Genomic DNA, 24,437 nt, shown 5'->3' on the forward strand with positions numbered 1-24,437 from the left:
CAACAGCCTCAGTAACCCTAAAACACTTCTTTAACATTATGATAAGGCATTCGGAGGAGAATATCTAATGCCTCAGAACTGCAGAGGAAAGAACCAGCACTCTGCCTGCATTTCATGACATAATCCATTTCCCTACTCCACGGTGTGTGAGATATATCAACAGGAAGGATTTCTAGTCCTTGAACTGCCAGGTAGTCTGTAATGCCCACAGTATTAGTTATCCAGTAAAAGTGCCCTTGTACCACCTGAGAAGCTCACATGATTCAAAAATGTGGCACATATCTGACCTATAACAAAGGTGGCTGAGAGGAAATCTCCCACAAGATCATCTGGGTGGTAGATACAGTCACACATGTACCATGAAAGTAGGGAACAGGCCCCATATAATGTACTGTTTGTTGTGTGCTGCACATGGCTCCAGATATGTGGTACAGCCTTAGCAGATGGTATCCATGTCCAGCCTCCAGACTATGCAGTAAAAGTCCTACAATTCAACCCATGTAGAAATGTAAAATATAGAGGAGCATGTAGCCTGTAATACAGTGCAATACATCTACAGTGAGGATTTTGTTGTATTGGGATGGCACAGTGGTGCAGCAGCAGCGTTGTCACTTCACAGCAAGATGTCCTCCAGTCGTCTCCTCCAGGTGCTCTGGTTTCCTCTCACATTACAAAGACATGCATCTGGAGTGTTTTTCCCTGAGCCTTTGCTGAAAATTGGCTTTGTTCCAAGTTGGACTTTCCCAGTTAATAAATGTTAAATAAATAAATGTGCCATACTGCACAAAATGCCATTGTGAAGACAGATACGGCAGCAGGTGAGCTTCTTGACATGGCCTTCCATACCACTTAAATCATTAGCAGAAGGGCAGAGTGGTGAGTTAGAGGAAGATCATGTAGCAGTGCCTCCACTGAAGCAGAGGTGAGCAGAATACATTGCAGTATGGCAAAATATGCAGCATCTGGTCTACAGCTATGGGTCGTGACACAAGCATGAAATGATGCACATGTAATCACAACCAGGCTATGCAGGACTGGGCATCAAATATCAACACACTCTAGTTAAAGGGTGTGCAGGGACCAGTCATCACCTGTATAGTCATCACTCATACACCTGGGGAGATTTAGTGACAATGAAATGCAACACTGTGATATGGGCTACAGTTATGCATGGTTATCACAGGGGGGAGTCAGGGACCATATCTTGCTAGTGGAAAAATTAAGCTGCCATGACATGACCACTGGTGGTGTCCACTCTGCTGGGGCTCAATGCAGTCCATGGGAAGGAATGTGTAGAGAAATGGACTGTGTGTGCACCCTGACATGGCACATAATCTAATCTGATGAGCACTGTTGTTCATGACCTGGTCGAGGCACATGACTAGGGTGGCAGGCTGTGCATTCACGGGAGACAAAGAAGGGGTAGAATGATGGAAGTGTGTGTACACCTTGATGAGGCATCCAAGGTACTGAGCTGGAGATGCACTGTTGACCATGACCTGGATGATGCCTATGACTGAAGCTGGCAAGCTATATGCCCACAGGTGACAGTGATGCCATCTAAACAATTGTCTGGGGAGTGTGACTTGGGGTAGCCTGTGACTGAAGTCCTCACATTTGTACTCTCATATAGCCATGGAATGCATGGTCTGCAGATGCATCTAAGCACCTAAGGAGGCAATGTGTGCTATCAGCAACCTCAGTAGCATTGTATGTTTCCTGTCCATATACTTCACATCATTGTGTAGTTGGTGCAAAGTGATGACACATATTCATCATCTCCTCAGTGCTGTGGGTAGCAGATGTTGTGCATGAATTACTGACCAGCACATGCACTGGCTATTGCTGAGTTCAGGCATGTGCTTTGAGTCATGGTAATGGGTAATCCACACCCCCATCCCACCCACATACACTTTTATCCCTTATTGTGGATAAATGTACCTTTGTGATGGTGCATAGTAAGGATACTGTGTGTCGACTGAAGATACAAGTGAAGTCAGTGAAGGACTCACAGCTAAAAGATTTAGCTTGTGCACTGGAGAAGCTGTGCTCAGCCTGTACCTCCAAAGGGGCCACAGTAATGGTGGGTGTGTGACACCCTATCCCTCTGTAGGGTTGCAGACGATGTGTCACTGTGCCATTGGACCATTCCACTTAATTTGTCACAGAAAGTCAGAGGTGGCTTACTGATGTCAGCCCTTTGTAGACCTCTTGTGCTTGACCCTCCACCAATGAAGCTTGTGAAATGAAACACCATTCTCTGCCTATCCACATATGCCTCTATAATTTATTTATTTATTGGACATTTATTGACCGGGATAGTCCAACTGGGCTATAACCCTTTTCCAGTGGAGGCCCAGAGAGAAAAGCTCCATACTACAAATATAAAATACAATTACATGATAAAGTAAAGTATAATACAATAAGTTTAGCAAAATATCAGTTAACAGTATAAGTAAGTCAAAAGAGACTTTTGTACATTGTAATAAGTAAGGAAACAGAAATTTGCAAAATGCAGCAAACACATATTAGGATTATTGGCAGAGAAGAACTATACTACTTCAAGGTATTTTAAATTATAGTATAAAGCAGGTATAGAAATTAGCTGTAGGTTACAAGATAAGACAGCAGGTAGCAGGAATCCAGAACTGAGAAGTGAAGGAGCCTGGAGACAGAGAGTGTTAAGAAACTGTCTAGTTGAAAAAGGAGGTTAGTAGAATGAGATAACTTAGAGCAAAGGGAGGAACTTGAGACTTGGAAGGAAGGGGAATTAAGGAGAGAAGTAGTAATGCAGTAAGGACTGGATTCAGGTGGGGTGATTACAGTGACATGTCCAGATGCTGTTTCAATATTGTTTGAGTGATTTCTTGAATTCATGAACATGAGTTACATTTCTGAGGGTCATGGGAAGCTTGTTCCATTGAATAGTGGGAGAATAACTATAAAGATTCTGTGAAAAATACTTTTTAGGTTTGTGAATTTGTAAAAGACATAGGTCAGAGCTACTGAGGGATTTAGGGGGGCTACAGAGGGAGAATAGTGAGGAGATACTAGGGCATGATGTGGGTTTACTGAGGACAGAGTGGATGATGAGGAGTTGAGTAAATAAGAGTTAGTTAGAAAACTCTAGCCATCTGAGTGACCTGAGGGCATGACATTGGTGTGATTTAAAATGCAGATTAGCAGCAAATCTAGCAACTTTGTTATAGGTGGTTTCGAGATTGGAGAGTAGAGAAGACTAAGTTTGTTAAGATTTGTGAGCAGTAGAAGAGGTCAGGGAGAAGGTACGCTTGGGCTAGTGAGATTCTGGAGTCAAGGGTGAGGAACCTTTTGTTTCTATAAAGTAGGCCAAGCTTTTGGCGGGTTTTCTTGATACAGTGAAGAAGAACATGGAGGTCAAATTTGAGTGGGTCATCTATGATTAAGCCAAGGACCTTTGTATGGGTTTCAGCAGTGATAAAACTGTTGTCAAGTGAAGAGATGGTAAATGAGGATTTGAGGAGGTAGAGGTATTTTGGGAGGAAGAGTTAGAGTTTTGTCTTTTTGGGGTTAAGTATTAGATGGTTGTTAGTAAGCCACGTTTCGGTGAGGTTGAAAGATTTTTGTGTGAGGGTGAGCAGTATGGTTGTCGGTGATAGAAATTTTTCTGTAGTAATCTGCATACTGTATGAAGGATGACTGGGGACAGGATTTGTGTCTACACAAATTTGTGCATACTACTACTACACATTAAACAAGCTACAGCATATGTTGATAGACACACTTTGTCATCCATGTCGTTGCACTTGCAGACCAGAGATGCCTGAAAGAACAGATAATTGGGTAGTCCTTGGTCAGTTGTTCTCTTCAGTTATGCACTAGCATGTGACATAGTGTGCTGTAATGGACATTACTAACCTGGTGCTTCCCCTATTGATACACAAGTGAAAAGTTCCAGCCCATGTCCCATATCCTAACCATCCAGAAATATGAGAGGCTGCTCCCTGTGGTATGCAAAAGAAACCAAAAACTCTTCAACCTCAGTGAACCTTTAAACTGTTGGTGATCTACCCTCTGTTGTAGACCTGTCTGCCCCAAAGTCCTGTGTGCATTTCTTTGCATGGATTATAATATCAGTAGCTTTATGTTGTACCTGCTACAGAGAACTAATATGGCTGCCCATAGCATTCACATTCTGCACCAGTTCCTGCCAGATCTGGTCCCAGAAATGCCTGTCTGCAGCCTCGTTGCCTGGGAAATGCATGTCATGTATGCGCAGGGTATACCTCTTAACCTTTTAGTTCAAGGAATCTGTACAAAGTCTAAAATAATGGGGGGACAAAGGCCCAAAATAGTGACAGATTTTAAATATTTCTCTCATAAAGTTAGAAAGTTGCTAGAATAACAGGATTTGTGTTAGCATGCATTTTATGAAGGATACAATGTCTGAAACTCAAATGCATAGCATTATTTAGTGACTTCAATCCTGAGTGATTTGGCAGAAAACCACAAATTTTATGTGGAACACACCAAAAGTATAAGACACAAATTTGGACATTGTGCATAAACCTGTACAACTGAGAGGTAAGGCACAGGTCATAAAGTAGCACTTTATTCTCCATACTAATTAACTTTTCCCAGTGTTGCCTACCTCCAATGGGCATGTCCATAACTTACACCTATGGATTATGTATGTCCAACAATAGGAATGTATGGTATACTGTGGGATGCACATTCGTATGGTGACAGGTTCTCATTATCAGCTTCTGTTAGTACTATGCACAGCCTGTTCCTTTTTTATCTACTACAGCATGGTCACAGCACCCTGCCCCCCGACACACACACACACACACACACACACACACACACACACACACACACACACACACACACATACTTTATGCATTTGATTATCAGTGGCAGTTAGTGTTTATGCACAGCCTTCCCTGTAAGGCCCTTGAAACCAATACCCCTTGAAACATCTCCTTTTTAAGGTTTCCAGTGTGTACAGTTTGGTGCACCCCAGACTCGGGCAGTACAGTGCTATTCCAGTGCTATTTGTTCCCACTATCATCCATGACATCTACTTCACTCTCACTGACAGTCCCATAGTGTTTTTCTCCTACTAAAGAATTCCACCAGGCAGGACTCCTTCCTTAACTCTTTGAATCTATAAGCTTACAAAATACATGCTGAAATTCCTCTGTTTTACAGTTGTACAGTACTGAGCAGTGTTGAGAAAATGGCACTGATGCTTTATGCTAACAGCTAAGTAACCTAATTGGTAACATTGTCTGTGAATCTCCGCTAATGTGCATTGCCTTACCTAAACAAGTCTGAACTGGCTGTGCACATCATAATGACCATAAACCATGTGTCAATATTATGTATGCACCCATGGTGATGGCCATGTGACAGTGCTGCTGTGAAGTGGTATGATGTATGATGCATGGTTCACAAATGTGCATCCATGCTCAGGCTACTGTTATGTTGTTTGGGCAGACCTGAGGTGCAGGAGGGAAGTAGAGCACCAGTGAGTCTTGCAAAACAAAGCCAGATTTTCCTGCTCTTCTTGCACTTGAGGATCAGGGAGTGCCTACTGGGCAATTTTGATGCCCTGTTGTTGAAGAAGGATGCCAAGCATGAGGTATCCAGAATGGTGAGAAATGCCAACCAGAAGCTTAACTAGGGTGGTGCGAAGGGGCCGATTCATTGTTTTTTGTTTCATTTTTTTTTAAGGCATGGAAACATGTGCAACAGTAGAGAGTGAGAGCATAAAGATCTGGCACTACTCCTAGAGGGGACACCAGATTGTAGAAGTCAGCTGATCTTTTTTTTTGTCTCATGTAGATAGAATGGGCATTAGGACCTGGCATGCGTTATATTAACAAGGTTGTGCCAGACCATAGAAGTTTTGTTTGTTTATTTATTTTGCTGTCACATAGAGGAGGAATGCCAGATCGGAGAAGGAACCTGTTTTAACTCCTCAACTTAGTGTTGGGGACAGTACAACTGGTTAGCAGCACCAGGCACTAAATGAGCCAGTTACAGCTCTGTTGCTGACAAATCTGCAGTGACACCACTCTGGCCAGGAGTTCAGGATGTAAATGGCACTGTAAGCATTTTTTACAGTCCTATCTTACATACATTGTTTTACATTTTTGATGATGGAGTGACAGCTGAATATAGCTCAGTGCTGCAGAAGGTGGGAGCACTATTCTCAACAGAGTGGTGTGTATAGTATTTCCATTCTACTGCAAAACTGCAATTCTGCTTGTAACGTGTGTGTAATTAGTTTTCCTATTCTGTCTACTTTTTGCAGGTGCAGTTCTGGTAGAGTAGGAGGAGATGGTGAGGCCACAGTTACCTTGAGCCTTGCTGGCCCATAATTCTGATGCTAAGTCACCAGTTCCTGCAAGATCTGCCTCATAACAGAATCATAGTAGTCCCTATGCAGGAGATGACCAAGATGGATTACTGCACCCTTTGTATTTTGTTCTCAGCTGGGGACAAAGGCTCCTACTTTGAAAGTGGGCATAAGAGGACTCTCCTGTTCTCCTGTTATCTGTAATTGTGGCTTCTGAGGTATACTGGTAACTGAATACCCACCATGGCAATGTTGAGTCTGGGACCCCTGACCACCAGGCAACTAGGGGAAAAGGGACGCATATTAGCCACTTATGTGAGTGATGCTTTGGCTTTTGCTCTTTGAGTTGGTCTGCCATGACCCCACCCTATCCCCCACTGGTGTTTTCCTTCTTTTATGTGCCATTCCCCATTTTCATTTTTTTAAACACTAACCATCACCACTTGTCCACCCTCTGCATGTCTATGTCCATACACTTTCCTCTACACCTTTTGTGTGTATACCGCACCTGCTGAGTCTGTGTTCCATTTGTCCCCCTGCCTTTCTCACTCCCTCTCTCATCCAATGTCCCTCATTAATTTCTTCATGCACCCTTCTTTTGTGAAGTTTATAAAAAGGTATTTTCTGCACAAAAAAATAAAAATCCCTTCCTTCACCCCTCTTCATAGTTTATGTCTGCCTCTGTGTGTTTACCTCTGCTTGCTGTTCTTCCCTTTCCTACTTTTCTGTCTCTCATTTCCTTTCCATTTTAATAAGGATTAACACTTGCTGTATGCACACATTTTGTTGTATCTGGTAGCTGATATGCTGTCATTCTAGAGACAGATGAGCCCAAAGAAGCAATGTGACACTGCATTGTATGTATGTGTGGTACTGATATAGCCTACCTGAAATGTGACACCATCACATCAGTTTTATACTCTAATGTAAAGCAGCTGCTTCTGCTGTAGTGTAGCCCAGTCCTAAAAGATTGATCTTTCTGTATTTGTGCTTTGTTTGATCAGGAAATACATATATGCCATAACTGCACAAGCACACATAGTAGTACCCCTCCCCATCACTCCGTGGATGTGTGTTGCGTATGCTATAGGAAACAAGAGAATATATGCCTTTCAATGAACAGGGCAATCAGTGCTCAAAAATCAGTCCTGTGATGAATTGCAAGTAAAAATGAAAAAACTTACCTTTATCCATAACTGAGTCATGTACCAGCATAGTAAGGGTAATATACATTATTGTCATATGCTCCAGTTTAGGACTAGTCCCTACTAAAGTGGAAATCAGTAGTCAAGTAGTCCATAAAATAGTTAACGGATAAGCATGTTAGTAAAATATTTTTTTAGTTAGCAGATATGCATAGCTTTCATTTATACATAGATTTTTTTTTTCTCAAGTGCAGTATCTGATTTACTAAACGTAGTTTAATAATACCTTATCAAATGCCTTACTGCATATACAGGACAAACATACAGAGAAAAGATAAAAAAAGCATAACATATTGTTCAGCAAATTTACATATGAAGAAAACAGTATTCTGCTAGGCAAGCTTCTATTTCTGTGCAGACTGCATCTTTTATATTTAATTTTGCTGACAAAAAGTAAGAATCTAACCAAGAAAAACATTCTTCAAAAGCTTCTTGCTTCTAAATAAAAGTCATGGTGAAAAAAAGAAAGTGAAGTACAAATAAACATGAGAGCTGATACCTCTGCTAGCAAAAACTATTGCACATTTAGTTATGAAAAATGCTTAATAAAATGCAGACAGTTGTGTACATTAAGTTCATTAGGTGGACACCATGCCTGCAAGCTCCGTGTAGGTATAATCATGAAATCATCATTCATTCTTTTTCCTATATCCTATATTATCCCATTCAGGGTTACAGTAGGTTCATAGGTTCATAGGTAGGTTCATAGGTAGGTACTAGGCTATTAGCCCTAGAGACTATATAAGCCTAGCCAAAAAGGTACCCTGGCTTTCGCCACCCAAGAAAATTATTTTCCAATGCCCCTGTCGAGCAGAGCCACAGAAGTGATCCATGGGGTGAATTTCCTATTTCCCATCCAATCATCAAGATTTTTCTTGAAGAGTGCTAATGAGGTGCTCGGTTTGACATAGATAGGTAGTCTGTTCCAGAGTATGGGAAGTCTATGGGACATGAATCTATCCCCCCAGCATGTTCTGTTTATTGTGGTGACGAGGTTTATGTCCCTGGAGCATGTCCAACAGCTCTGGGTTTGACAGCCATAGTCTATGGCAGCACTCAGTAGGAATAATGCAGAGATACTAATGTTGGATAAGACATCAGCTAATGCAGGATGCAAGCACACACCCACATGGCATACACACGGCAGAGAGACTAATTTATGGATAAGATGCTAGTTAGTGCTGAAAGGAAGCACACACCCATATGGCATACACATCTATGGATAACTTGGTAGACTTCACCTGACCTATTACAGCATGTCTCTGGGATGTGGGAGAAAGCACAGCATTTGGTAAAACATGGAGAATATGCAATCTTCCCACAAAAGACACTGCAACCAGGAACCATACTGAAGAACCAAGCTCTGTCATGCCCTTACAAATCTTATGAAATCGTGTGTGTGTGTGTGTGTGTGTGTGTGTGTGTGTGTGTGTGTGTGTGTGTGTGTGTGTGTGTGTGTGTGTGTGTGTGTGTGTGTGTGTGTAAAAAACAGTGTCAGATAGTTTCTGTAACTGTATGGAGAAACACCAGGTAAAAATAATGCTTTGGTCTTAAAGGCTCATCAGCCTGATATCAATTGTACAGCAGAGTTATCTTCTGAGCAGAAAAAAATTTGTTGAATGGAAGCAAATATCTTTCAGTTGAAAAGCAAGGAAACATTGGTAGAGACAATGTTACAATCTCTGTAAATATAACTCAAGTTACCATACACGAAAAACTCCTACTATAAACATGAACAATGCAATTGTAAACTGTAGCAAGCAACCTCTATAAGTACTGTACTGGAACCTAAAAGGTCAAAAAGCATCATTTTATGCCAGTGGAAGAACTTACAATTACACTCCATAAGGGGAGGGCTGTAGACACATCCCTGGTAACGTGCTTGTGGCTGTGAGAAAGTCTCAAGGTCCAAGTCCTTAAACGGACTAATATGGTGTAGATCAATGAACCAGTCCTTACAAGGACTGTGGTAAATCTCAGAGCCAGTTCTGAAAAGGACTATTGTATATCTCAGAGCATGTCCTCAAAAGGACTATTGGAGCGAGACCTTACCAAGACTTTGGGTGTCTCTCAGAACCAGTCCTCAAAAGGACTATTGGGGATAACAGTCCTCAAAAGGACTATTGATTATCTCAGAGCTAGTCCTCAAAAGGACTTTTGGGGAAATCAGTAGGTTTTACACTTTTTACCTGCCCTGAGGAGTCAGGCGACACGAGTGGGGATCCCAATATCCTGTTTTACAATAGTGAAATAACTTGGAAACATTGCCACATATTTTGAAAATTATGCTTTTAAACCTATGTTGCAAATCAAGAATCTCAAACAAAAATGTCCTTGGCTGGCAAAGGAATCGTTTGTTGAATGTACCTGAATACTTTTTCACTTTACCCGTGACATCCATTAGAAATCATTCTCGCTTTGGGGCACCATTTATAGGAATATTCATTGCTGTGTTCAGCTTCTATTTTTTTCTTTCTTTCTTTCCTAAACTTCAGTTAGACATTTTAGTAAACATATCATGACATTAGCTGTAGTGTGATGTAATATATGAGGACATGGGCAAAGGTTTATTCCATTCACTTCCTGCTTCAGTGACAGCAGGTGGCTTTATCAGAGCATGAGAGTAACGTCACTTGCCTGCTTCTGTACCTTTCTGCTGCAGTAGCATCTGAACTCCCAAGGACACAGGGACAATCAACACTGATTATGTCTAGCTAATAATTAAAGTTTATGGCATTTGTTTCATCTGTTACCCGTACAGCATTTTATATCTAAACAGTAAGGCTGCTTTTTTAAAATGCTGTTTATGTACTTCCTTTACTAAAAGTTAAACAGAAAAGAAGTCTTAAGTGGAAATAAAAGTTTAATTTTCTTCCAGGGGAACCAGGAATGAAGCACAGTGATACATATTAAACCTACATCAAATATTTGAGAAACAGTAAAAGCAAGACTTCATTTTGAGCACCTCTTCAAGGAGGTAAACGCTTTGGGGATAATGAATAAACTCTTTAAAAGGCTTGCAGTTCTAAAAGTGCTTAGTTTCTCACTGTTTATTTGCCATTTAACTCTTCTTACTCCTGTGTTCTGTTAGCCTCTAGCGTTGTGATCTTTTTTTACTCCCCTCCATTTGAGTCTTTTTAAGGAAATTCAGTTTTAAACATTTAAGAAGAAATGTCATGTAGCCAAACACTATTGTGACTCATTTAAACTTACAAAACCTCATGTAAACCTATTACTTTATTAGGAATCTATAAGAACTTTATGACATTCTTTGCAAAACCTGCATAACTGTATATGAACTTTACAAAGTTTTGCAACTATGTAAACTTGGCAGTCTATCATACTTGAGGTGTATAGCTTCACTTTATTTGCACTGTTTATTGTCTCTCAGCCTGAGTCACGGCTGAAAGGTGTCTCTGAGCCAGTCCAACTACCTGGTTACCAAACAGTAAAAGCTCCTGGGTTCTGGAGGTCAAACCTGACCTTCACTGACTGTGGAGTCTGTCTGCACATTTTTCTACTTTGGTTTACATCCACCTTCCAAAATCATGACAGTTTACTGGCTAATATAAAATGTCCGTACATATTACATTTAATAAGTGGCCTATGTAACAGAAGAAAAGGGTCTGCAAAGAAGTCCACTTATTGACAAGCATAAAAGTGAAAACTACTTGGGAGATATAATGATCTATATATGAACTTAAATGTATATCAGATAAGGTTCATATTTATAAAAAAGCATTTAGAAAAAAAGCTAAAGTTTGCCATTAGAGCACCAGCACTTCATACCTGTAAAAAAGAGTCATTGCATGTTTGTAAGGAACAGTTACATAGGAGGGTCAGAACTGATAGATATTTCTTCTGAACATTAACATTCATTACCCAGACAGATTTCTTTACCCACCCTTTCAGGGCAGTGATCCTCATGACCACTGATTCCTTCTGTCTTTATTGGCTGCCTGTTTTTTCCAATCTAAGACATTGTGGGAGGAAGGTGAGGATGGGGCATCATGGTAGTTATTTGACTGTGGTTATACTCTGAATGCTCATGTCTACCTCACTAAAGTGGATGATGTGCACCCACCGAAGTGGGCCTGCACTGCTTGCCACGTGTGTATCAACGTGCTTCCATAAACATACTGAATTTAGTTGCAGTGCTGCATAAGAGGCCTAATGCTTCCATCTTTGGTTTTCTTGATTCAGCTTCACAATCTGATCTTCACCTTGTGGGTGTCACCCAGTGCTCCGAACTATGTTCCTTTCCATGAGATGGACAACTCAGCCTTCGTCATTCACTTTAATCCTCCTGACTTGCTTCTCCAGCACCCAGACATACTGGCCACACTCAGCTCACCAGGCCTGCTGTCACAGCACCATCTGCCTTGGCCACAACATCTGCTTCAGTCAGACTGTCTATTTTGTTTGAATTTTAAACTCCTGCTCATTTGTGATTGAAGTTTGGCAGATTAACATACCAGAGAGCAGTAAATCTCTCTCTGAACTGCATCAGTAGGTTAACATGTACCACACCTTTCATGCTCGGATGACAAGAAAGGTGAAGGATCTATGAACACACCAGATGTCTGGAGACTTACTGAGGTGCCATCCTTTGATGTGATATATTATAGTATTATAGTATAATATTAGGCTAAAGACACAAGGGTCCATTTTAAGCTTAGCCAAGTTGAAAATAAAATTTGATTGGTAATGATTTCCAAATGTTTTGTGTATGATGAATATTCTTAGGTAGACAAACAATTACATGCTTCCTTTCTCTAGTAGAGACATGGGTGGCAGACCAGGGGTATATTTGCAGTTTCCCATCCCTGGTCCAGGTTCTGCTTGAATAAATGCAGGGAAAAACTCTGCTTCACATGGATGGGAAGTCTGTTCAAGGGAAAAGGGACTCTCTGGCATATACATCTGTCCTCCCAGTGCACCTATTTGTTGGTGGTGAGGTTTAAGTCCCTGCATTGGGTGCTTCTGATGCTGGTTGTTTTCTGAATGTGGAATAAGTCCATTAGTGTTGGATCTGAGGCAGTTTTGTAGGCATGAATAGATCACCTCTCAGCAGCCTGTAGGAAACTGAATATAGAGTAAATGGTTTGAAGTGGTCTGCATAGAACTTGTTTTCCACCCCCTTGTCTTCTTTCTGTGGAAATCTCTGTGGACACTCAAATTGCTTCATATGCCTGGTGATCTACAACTCAAAGGGGGTGTTGTAATGAATGATGGGGATGATGACTTGTTTAGATCTAGATGCCAAACCTTTACTTAAGTATTGCAACATGGAATGATTTCCTCACCACAGTAGAAACATGTTGGTCTAATCCCAAATCTCTGTCTGCACATGTTCCCAAGTCCCTGACTACAGGTTCTACTACCAGGGAAGGTTCAGTAGTGTGGCAGTTTGCAGGGGTGGTTGTCTTGCTGAAAGATGATGCTCTTCTTAGCACTAAGTTTTAAATCATGATTCTGATGCCAGCTATTAGTCTGTGTCAGCTCCTTTTGGAAGTTATTAGTATCTTGGGAGGAACTGATTAGTGCTCTCAATTTGCAATTGTCTGCAAACTTGGTCAGCTAGAGGTTATTGATGTTAGCTTTGACTTCAGAGATGTAGATGCCAAAAAGTGGCCCCAGCAGTGAGCCCTGGGCCCTGGACCATGGGCACTGGGCAGAGGTCCCATCTCCCTGAATTTTTTGCAGCTCAAGTGGATATGAATGATCTCATGGAATGTATTACATCCTCATTAGACTTACTTTACCCACACAGTAGTATATTTATATATTGTCTTGTGACAAATTAGTTCCTCTGCCTTGTACCAACTAAGTGCTGGGAGAGGCTGGGGCTCTCTTGCCTACTCTGCACCAGATTAAGCAGGTAATCACGAAAATGAATGAATGAATGAATGAATATTTGCATCTTCCACAGAATGAGTAGGGAAATGTTCCCAATTGCTCTGGTCAGATTTGCCCTTGGGTGTCCCCCTGAAAACAATCCTTAACTAGACAGATTTAACCTGGCCAGCAAAAGAAAGAAAGTAAATAAATATTATCAGTCTTTGAATGTAATACAGTTAATGGCTATGTATACATAACAAAAAGTGGAAGAAATATCTATTAATTCATAATATCACTGTCATTGGTGAGAATAACTTCTCATCACTGGCACATTTGAGTGCTGTATTGTCGAAGTTAATCAACTTTATTCATATATGTTAATCACACTGAGTATGAGATCATTCCATCACACTCCATGACTGGCTGGCTGTAGAGAAACAGAGTTTTTAGGGTGCTGGGTGCACATCATTCCACAAGGGGGAGCAGGGAGACATACTGCATTTTAATCAGCATGATGTGGTGACTGAGTTACCATGTACATTTTACTGGCCATAGAAGTGAGATCAGAGCTATGCCTTCTGTCATCACACTTTATGAACTTAGGATGTATTCCTTCTGTGTGAGGGATATAAAGGGTTATGTATTAGGCTGTGGTGCACTAAACAGTCAGGTATGTTATAGGATATACTATACTTTTGAGAAAAAATAAACACTTTTGTGATGCCTGAATATGTGAATTGTGGTTTTCAAACAGACACATGAAAGGTGTATTCTCTGAGCAAGGACTGTGCAAGGAGGGAGGGCAATATTTTCACCTCAAGGGATTAGCAATGTAGGAGTTGATTACAATAAAATCAGAGGAACAGTGGAAAGAGTATCAGGCTTGACAACCTCCCTTCAAAGTCAGTTTGTGTGGCAGTTCAAGCAGAGGAGTGATGTTGTGAGCTGTTACTGAGCTGCTTTCCTGTAGTCAAGGGTATAACGTTGCATCCAATGGGCTCATGTGGTTAAGAAAAGTATTTAAAAAAAGAAGTGGATCAGGATTTGATGAAGGAACTTTCATTAACATTTTCCCCCCAACTAAAAATACCTCTTTAATTGGCTTTCAGTGAGTTGGTAAGGATCAATTTGGATCATTTGTGATTGTTTTTACTCTGTGCATTTATTTACATTTGTTAAGTTGGATAGAACATTGATCCAAGTGGACGTAATTCGTGGTCAACCCAGGAAAATTAACAGAAAAGTCATGTGGTTCAAGCTACTAATGCAAATTTTAATAAATCTGTTTTGTCCAAGCAGACTTACATAGCCAAAATGGAAGCAAAGCTCTCTCCACCCAAGATTGTGCTAGGCAGTCAAGAGGAGAAGGTTAACACCCACACTACACCTCAAGCAACACATAGCCCTTCTAAACCCATACCACCAACACCCACATATAGCAACACTAAATCCACATATGCAGAGGCCCTTAACTGTAACCTGCCCAAGCAACAAGGACCTCTGAAGCTGAAATGCAAACAAACACCAATCACAACCAAAGTGTCACATAGTTCACAACACCAGTGTGCCACCCAGCAACAGCCCCTAAGGCAAGACAGCATACCTAACACTTTAGCCATAGGTGACTCTATAGTCCGGCACACTGATGTCCCACTCACCAGGTTGAACAAGGAGAAAATTACAGTCAGCTGCCTGTCGGGTGCCAGGATCCACCATATAACACATGCACTCAATGTCACTCCACAACAAGTACAAATATGACTCTGTCATTGTCCATGTTGGAGTGAATGACTAGAGATGTACCTCCCTGGACTACATGGAAAGAGACATGGAAGAGCTCTCGGATCATGTGGCCCAGGCAGGTATGACCCTAGCCCTGAGTAGCATCCTGCCTTCACCCAGAATGATACCACAATATAAGGACAAAATGATTGACTTCAACAATTGGCTAAGCTTCTGGTGTCATTCAAAGGGGATCCAGTATCTGTCTGCCTGGGATGACATGATTGACAGACCACGATGCTTTGCATGGACTGCACCTGTCGCCCCTGGGATTCAGGTTACTGGCTAAGGCTCTTGCCATCCCTATAGTGCCTTTTTTAGGCAAAGTTCAAAGGACAAAACCATCACCGTAACAGGTACAAGTATGAAAAATCTGAAGGTAATGCTACTCAATGCTAGAAGTCTAAACCTCAAAATGCACTCTCTCGAGGCACTCCTAAAAATGGAGAACATCGACATCTGTGCAGTACCTGAGACCTGGTTCAAGGCTCCAGAGAGCACCCGTGCAATACCAGGCTACAACTCTTACCACACTTTTCGGCCACCAGACCAGGACTGAAACACTAAAGGTGGAGGAGTGTCAAAATTCACTAAGGATATTCACACCACCAGACTAGTTGCCCAACACAATGCATCTGAAATTCTCCAGGTGCAACTCACACTAGGTAAGGCTGCAATCCAAATTTTAGCTTGCTACAGATCCCCCACCATACCCCAAGATTCTCACTACACCTTTCTAAACATACTGGAAAATGTTAAGATAGAACCAAACACCCTAATACTGGGTGATTTTAACTACCCTGCCATTAACTGGGAAAACTACTCATGTACCAACACCTTTGCCCAATGGTTCTTAAATTCCAACACCCTGGATCAACTAATCCATAGTCCCACCAGGGGCTCCAGTATCCTAGACCTGGTCATTACCAACATGGGAAATCGATGCTCCACACCTATGGTCACCCCCTCGTTAGTCAGGTCTGACCATAAGCTAATCACCATTAACATCCACATCCCACCCCCCAGTAAGGAAACCTCCATAAAAAACTTCTCCAAAGCCAACTTCATGCAACTCAAGTCAGAAGTGACAAACTTCATGACACCCATGCAGACGGGAACTGAAACTTCAACTGCTGAATCCTACACTAAGGCACTGTATGAGCACATCCACTCATGCATGAATCGTGCCATCCCAAATAGAACCAAGATGCTCTCATCCAAAAAAAGGAAGGCAATCTGGTGGTCCCCTGCCATAAACAAACTTTACAACAAAAGGAAGAAACTGTTGCAGAAAAGAGGAAAATCCCAGGATGCAAAAAACTCCCTTACCAGCCTCAGTAAGAAACTGAGATCCCTCATAAAATCCTCCAAAGCTAGTTACGAAAATAAAATTGTCGAAGATTCCAAAGACAACCACAAGGCATTCTATAGCTATGTCAAGAATCTAAATGGCAATGCTCAGATCTGCTCTGAGCTAAAACAGAATGGCATTAAATATACTGATCCCAAGGATATTGCCAATATCCTGGCAGATCGATATAGTGCCAACTTCACCCCCCTCTCACCCCCTAAATGGCCCATCTCAGTACCGGAAGATTGCCAAATTCTGGTAATAATGGCCACACAGGTAAAAAACGCACTCTCCTAAGCTAAGAATACAGCATCCATGAGACCAGATGACATCTTGGGCTGTGTACTACATGAACTACAATATGAACTGGCACCTCACCTAAGTGTCATGTAGCCTCACTTCAGGTTTCATGCCCAGTGAATGGTGCAGAGCTACAGTTATCCCACTCCACAAGGGGGGATCCACCTTGGATCCCGGAAACTACCATCCCATCAGTCTGATGAGCCTTATCTGCAAGGCCATGGAGCGTATTATCATGGAACTTATAAACAAAGACATTGGCAACCTTCAAACACTGGACCCCACCCAGTTTTGGCTCGTGAAGGGCCGATCTTGTCTCCTGAACCTGATTGACTTCTTTGAATCATTCTCCAGAGCCATGGACAAGGGTAAGGTGGTCCACACAGCCTATCTAGACCTTGCCAAGGCCTTTGACACCATCCCCCACTCTAGAATCATAGATAAACTTACTAAGCTGGGCATTAATCCCTACGTTACTCAATGGGTTGCTAACTGGCTTACTGATAGAACCCACACTGTAAAAATAGCCAACTCCAAATCCAGCTCCAGACAAGTGACAAGTGGAGTACCTCAGGGTTCAGTCCTGGGACTGCTCTTGTTTGGCATCTACTTCTCTGAAGTACAGGCCAACACTAAGGGACTCTAACTAACAAAGTTCGCAGATGACTGCAAACTGGGAGCCATTACTGAATCCCCAAATGATGTGGATACTCTACAAAAGGGCCTTACAGAAATAGATGCTTGGTGCCAGAGCCATGGGCTCAAGCTCAATGCCAAGAAATGTACAGTTATCCCCTTTGGGAAAAAACATGTATCCGTGAATTACCATATAGGTGGCAGTACACTAAACACCAAAAGTGTGATAAGAGACTTAGGGACACAGGTGGACAGTGGTCTCACCTTCGATAACCACATCGCCACAACAGTCAGGAAATCCTTCTATGTGGCACACCTCATAACTAAGGGCTTTTCATCCAGAAAAAGGAGGTCATTGTCCCACTGTACTCATCCCTCATTAGACCCATTATAGAATACAATGCCCCATTTGGTATGTACCTCTCAAGACATCTGCAACAACTGGAAAGGCTGCAGAAATACCTCACTAAAAGAATCACAGGCCTAAAGCAGATGCACTACGCTGACCACCTTAAAAAACTCCAGCTATACTCTGTCACATATCGCCTACTCAGAGGCGATCTCTGCTTAACATACAAAGCCATGTCAAACCCAGAACTGTTGGACATGCTACACTTAAAGAAATCCCAATCCCCCAGAGCCACACACTGCAGGGATCTAAACCTTGTCATCACAATAAACAAAACATGCTGGAAGGATAGGTTCCTGACCCAGAGACTCTCCAGACTCTGGAATATATTGCCCATACATGTCAAGCAGAGTGCCTCTTTGGCCCTCTTCAAAAGGAACCTTGACGATTGGATGGGAGAAAGGAAATTCACCCCAAGGATCATGTCAGTCACCCTGCTAGACAGGGGTCCAGGGATGTAAATAGTGTGGGAAGAAATAGCCAGGGAATTGTTATGGCTAGGCTTGTATAGGACCTAACCTAGTACCAACCTATGAACCTATGAACTGTTGGTGCTTCCTTCCACAGCATTAGAGACCTGGCCACTCTTTCCTATAGCTCTTATTTGTGCCATATACCGCTGAATTCCCATTACAGAACTTTCCTCTACTCATTCTGGTCACAGCTGCAAATGTCCATCTGCCATCATGTATCTCAATTCAGCTGCCTCTGTGCTGGGAATAAGATGATGTAGCAAAACGAGTAAGGAATTTGTCCCGTGCCCTGGGCAAATTTCCTCTATGTATTCTACCTTAGGTCCCCCTGAAAAGAGGCTGCAGGCCTGGTGGGACTAACCTGATCAAAGTGTAAACAAATTGAGTGGAATGAAAAGTCTAGTTTGGAACAAAAATGTCTGAAACAGTAGCTCCTGGTACAAGATGGTTTGATAGACAGAGAAGTGTGACCTGAACAAGTTGGTCAAAAGAGGTGAAAAGCATTGGAAACTTTGTACTAACAAGTTAGACAAATCTTGGCAGAGTGCCAGCTGGGAACAAAATGATTGTTTATGCTGTATTTTTGTATCATCTGTGGCATAAAGGTGGGTATTTCTTCCTTGGTAGTCAAAATGGAAACTAACAAACTGTAACACTGATCAAGTTTGGACAAGAAAAGAGCAAAATGATAATGAAAGCCCCATTTAGGGGCAATAAAGTTTGTTAGGATTCTAGTCTATCCTGAATGTGCCATACAGTCTTTCTCCTTCTATTTGCTGTTTTTTCAAGGCTTATGTTATCCCTATTTGGATAAGATAAGATTTTAAGCTGGGATCTTTATGGCCTTTAATGTTATTCTTCACTTAAAAGATAAATCAGCATTTGGGGGAAGTTTGGTTTGTCTAGACTGGAATGTGATATAACTAGGGGATCCAAAATATAACTCATTCTGAAGACATAAAAGTCTAGAGAAGACTGAATATTAAGAATAGTTACTAACAGTTTTTGTTAAAATCATGAGGTTATGCACAAAATTATTTATACACGTCCTGATTCTATTGTCTGAAAAGCACACCTAATATATTTATATTCATCATGCACATCGGGAACACCTTCACATCTGGGTTGGGAGTACCTTTGTAAAAAAAGGTATAATATATTACTGTTATAAGTTAATTTTTATAACTGATATTTTTGTTTCTATAGTCTTCCTCTTCCTTATTTATTGTATGGCTTTTTTTATATAATCTAAAGTCTGTCCTTTTGTCACTCCTGGAATCATGATTAGAATTTGTTTTGACTGTAAAGTCTTTTCTGATAAGAAGTTTATAAATTAATGAATTATGCTAGAGTAACTCAGTATGTTTCATTGTAATTAAGGGCACATCTCCCCATTCCATGATCTAACTCCACTTTGATATGTGATAAAAATATAGCATTCTTGCCAGGCATATTTTATGCCTGTTATACTAGAGCTTACTTACTTGGTTCCAGCATAGAGAGGATCAAAGAATTCCCGGGTGATGTTGACAGCATACCAAGTCACTGCAATCAATGTACATATACCTGAAATGAGAAAGATTATAAAATAAACAATTACCTAAATGAAACTGAAAATTAATTGTATGTTCTAAGAGCAATTTAATATGAAGCTGTTCTGTTTTGTTTTACATTTTATTTAGTCTACTCACCACTGTTTGTGCTTAAAGATATGTCTTTTTTTAATTAAGTTTTAGTGGACTCCAGATATCTTTTTACTAGCTTAAGTCAGGCAACCTGTATAATTTTTCATAAAACAGAAGTGAAAGCATCTAGGAGAATGAAAACAGATAGAACTATTGAGCAGAAACATGCCTGGAAGAGACAAAAAAATATATGTTTTATCAAAGACACATGCCATGAGATGAAGAGGTGATCCTTTAAGATTCCTCACAGGTAATAGTTACTGTATCTCTGTCTAGTGCCCATTGTTTGTTGTGACAGGCTCCCCAGTACTCTGAAACCAGGAGACGTATGAAAACTAAATATGTATTTGGGAAAGAAAAAGAGATTTAATAAGGTACAATATTTATCCAAAGAAGAAAGCAAAATTAATCAGTATAAAAAGCAGCACAGAAGATATTTGAAGAGAAATATAGGCAAAGACATCCTGGATATGGAAAATTTAACAATACAAAAAATAAAAAAGGAAAGTGGAAAAGAGAATTAGAGATGGAGAAGTTAAAGAAAAAGAAACTGAAGTTATGGATTACCTGCAAAGTGAAAGATTTGGTATAGAAAATCCATCATAGTATGGTGCTAAAATGAGTTCCACATTAAGGAGAAACAGGTGGAACGGAAAGCATCTGATCAATTGCTACATGAAAATAACTGGATCCTTCAGAGAAAACCAGTACAAGAGCTCAGTTGGAGTTGCACAGTAAGGGAAGGAACAGGAAACAGTGGTAACTCTGATGGAGTCAATGTTGGCCAGTGAGTTCCTATATGAAAGAGCAACTGATGATACAGGACGCAGCTGAAGAAAAGGTCACAGGAGGATGTTATGCAACTTTCTGTAAAATACCCACAGGAAATGGAGAAGAAAGAATGTGCTCTCAGTTTAGAGAAAAATTAGCTAAGGGAGGAGTTGTTTGATTTAATAGAGTTGATTATACATATTAAAATAAATGAAAGAAATAGATTACAGAAAGTCAATAAGACCCAATATGTTATAAGTCTGATAAAACAGATGAGCACTGTAATCAAAACTATTAACAGAAATTCATGTGCTATAATAGAAGTAGACTATATAGATATATTACAATGCATCTAAATTAGTAACTGATAAGGTCTTGCCTTAAGAGCAATAAGGGAAAGGAAGGGAAGAAATCAAATGCCGTCATGGAAGCATCGAATGGAGAAAACTATAAAAAATGAATACAAGAAGTCTGACAGTTGGAGTATAAATGAGGGAACAGAGCAGCAAAAAATACTTAGAAAAATACTTAGAAAGAGAGACATGATAAAAGCAAGGCTCAGTATCAGAAGAGACCAGGATCTATTGTACAGTGTTGCAAAAAGAAACTAAAGATATCACAGGCCAAAAATGTAGAAAATATGCAGATAAATATAAAGGAAAAGAACAAAATAAGCAATTCATTAATGACCCAAAAATGTTTTATACTGACTTGGGAAACAAAGCAAAAGGGATAGAAACACCACCAAAAAAAAAAAAAAAAAAAACAGAAGAAATTGACACATTTTGGAGAAATCTCTATGAAGACCCTGTGGAACACAACAAAGATGCTGAATGGATAGAAGTAAAAGAAGTCCAAATGTACATGATGTGAAATGGGATGAAGTAATGGCCAGAGAAATTGAAACAAAATTCAGAAAAGCTCCTAAGTGGAAAACCCCAGGCCCAGATGCAGTACTTAATTTCTGGCTAAAGGTATTGACATATTTACATGAGAATTTAGCCCTGAGTAAGAAATAACTTCTATGTACATTCCAAACAGACACCAACCTGGTTAAAAGGAAAAAATATACTACTCCTTAAGAACGAGCCTGCAACTTATCCTAAAGACTACAGACCAATATATTGCCTTCCATCAAGTAAAAATTATAAATTGGAATTGATGCCGACAGAGTTTGCAGTCATTTAGAATAAAACTCAATCATGGCAATGGAACAGAAGGGTAACAAAAGAAAATCATATAGAGCAAAGGATTTTTTTTTAATAAACTCATAATGGAGAACTGTAAAAAGGGGAAGAATGAAAGTATGGCATGGACAGATTACAAAAAAAAAAAAAAACTTTTGACAATATCCCACATGCTAAAGGAGTGTTTTCAGATGTATAAGATATGCCCTACATTGAGCAATTACATTACAATGACCATAAATCAGTAGCAAACCAGTTTGCAGTTAAGCTGTGATAAAGGATAAATTATTATCCCAGAGATAAAAATTCAAAGGGGGGTATTCCAGGGTGACTGTGTCACTGCTGCTCTTTTGACTTACCTTTAACCCATTAAGCTGTCTACTTGTCAGATCAGGTCATGGTTACAGTTTGACTACCAGAAAACAACGAAGTGTTTTGTAGATGATTTAAAACTGTATAGTTCAGCAGAAAGCACAATTGCAAGTAGTTAAAACTTTCTCAGATGATATAAGAATGTCATTTGGTCTTGATAAATGTGCAAAAGCCTTGTATCCAAAGTCACGCAAGTATGGACCAGGTGCATGGCCAGAAATAACTATAATCCACAAAAACAGAAAAAAAGGCCAGCTCTCAATTGTCACCACAAAATTCTTTAATCAAGCAATGATCATATCCACCATGGGAGCAAGAAAAGCATACTGGTTTTAGCCATAAAGCCTTCCTCAGTGTAGGCATTCATGAATCTAATCTGGCCCTTAGAATCATCTGTGGTATATAGTGGAGGTCAGCCTTTGAATGAAGGGGAGAGATTGGGAAGAAGGGACAGCAACAGCAAATTTAAGGAAGCTGGGTCAAAATAAAGATAAGAAAAATCTCATGCTTCTATAGAGTGAGTTGTAGGATCATGACTATTGTGTGTAAAGAGACGGGGATGGTTTAATAACACATCCACACATCTACCATTCAGTCTTGAAGTTTTTGACTGTTCCACTTGCTGTGATGAAAGGTAACCAGTGTGCCTCTATGTAAAATGCAGCTTCGGTACTAATTTCAAATGTTGAAACTGCGGATGTTTGAAAATGTTATTGCAAAATAAAACACAACTCAGCTGTCTTCCTTCTTTTTGGGTGGTTTTAATCATTGAATGGCAAGGCTTTTAAAACACTTCTCTGCAAATGTGATTTGATGATGTTTCAACAAAGTGTATAATGCCAATTGTAATGTAAGCTGTTCTGTCTCAGTCAGACTGGGAGCTCTTTAAGTACGTCTTTTGTGGCCTGTAAGGGTGCAACCTGCAGCTTTCTGCAAAAAAGTAGTAAATACCTCAAATAAATATAAATTGTATCAAAAGCTATAATTGTTAAACATAATGAAGAGCAAGGATGTTTGGCAGAAAATGTTATTTCTAGTGATAGAAATTCAATTCATATGTAAAGCTTGAAGCCCTGCACAAAACATAACCGTAAACATTAAGTATAAAGAACATAACTACTGATATGCTTACTAAATATCCTATACTTGGAACAATGTTTTTGCACCTCATATATACAGTGGTAGCATGACTAACATGAATATGAAGGCAAGCTCCAAAGCTAACTTAAAAAAAAATTCTCACTCGATTTTCATATGTTAGGACGGGTGACACTAGGTTTATGGAAATTAGGCCTTTAGCACCTTTTCATATTATAACTGATTCTGGCACTCAAATGAGGAAGTTCTAAGAAAAAAACTTGTACATCATCAGCAATGACTAATCATGGTTGCAAGAGCAGCTAAATAATTTGCGTACCTTGTTCCAAGAAAAATACTATAAAGAAAGAAATGGAATGGAAACTCAAAGGGCTTCAGCAGTGAAAGTCAAACTTCTGATAATATATGGTCAGATTGTTGGAAAACAGAACAAATGAGACAACTATAATAATTGATTTTGTTCAGTGTATTACAGTGCAAGCATATTGCATGCAGTGATGTGTATACGAATGATTCATACCATTACACTCCCCCCAAAAGGCAAATAGGTTCATGTTTAAAAGTCATGTAAATCCATTGATCAAGATAAGACACTTCACCTAGGATGCACCCTTAATAATGCATAGGTCTGAAATTACTTTTATACTTGAATTTATGTGTATGTGTGTGGTGTGTGTGTGTGTGTGTGTGTGTGTGTGTGTGTGTGTGTGTGTGTGTGTGTGTGTGTGTGCGTGTGTGCGTGTGTGTGTGTGTGTGTGTGTGTGTGTGTGTGTGTGTGTGTGTGTGTGTGTGTGTGTGTGTGTGTGTGTGTGTGTGTGTGTGTGTGTGTGTGTGTGTGTGTGTGTGTGTGTGTGTGTGTGTGTGTGTGTGTGTGTGTGTGTGCGTGTGTGCGTGTGTGTGTGCGTGTGTGTGTGTGTGTGTGTGTGTGTGTGTGTGTGTGTGTGTGTGTGTGTGTGTGTGTGTGTGTGTGTGTGTGTGTGT

At 40.4% G+C, this 24,437-nt stretch overlaps 1 protein-coding gene across 1 annotated transcript in view; it reads right to left on the bottom strand.

The window, feature by feature from the left end:
• The window catches only part of CLDN15 (claudin 15), a 338,195-nt gene that overhangs the window by 78,373 nt on the left and 235,385 nt on the right, over nt 1-24,437 (bottom strand). Inside the window, exon 3 of the mRNA XM_044076077.1 lies at nt 19,828-19,909. Within this exon, the coding sequence (XP_043932012.1) occupies nt 19,828-19,909 (82 nt within the window). The remainder of the gene's footprint in view (nt 1-19,827; nt 19,910-24,437) is intronic.

This window comes from Protopterus annectens, chromosome 7.part0 (assembly GCF_019279795.1).
Source record: "Protopterus annectens isolate FY-2018-M chromosome 7.part0, PAN1.0, whole genome shotgun sequence".
Taxonomy (NCBI): Eukaryota; Metazoa; Chordata; order Ceratodontiformes; family Protopteridae; genus Protopterus; species Protopterus annectens.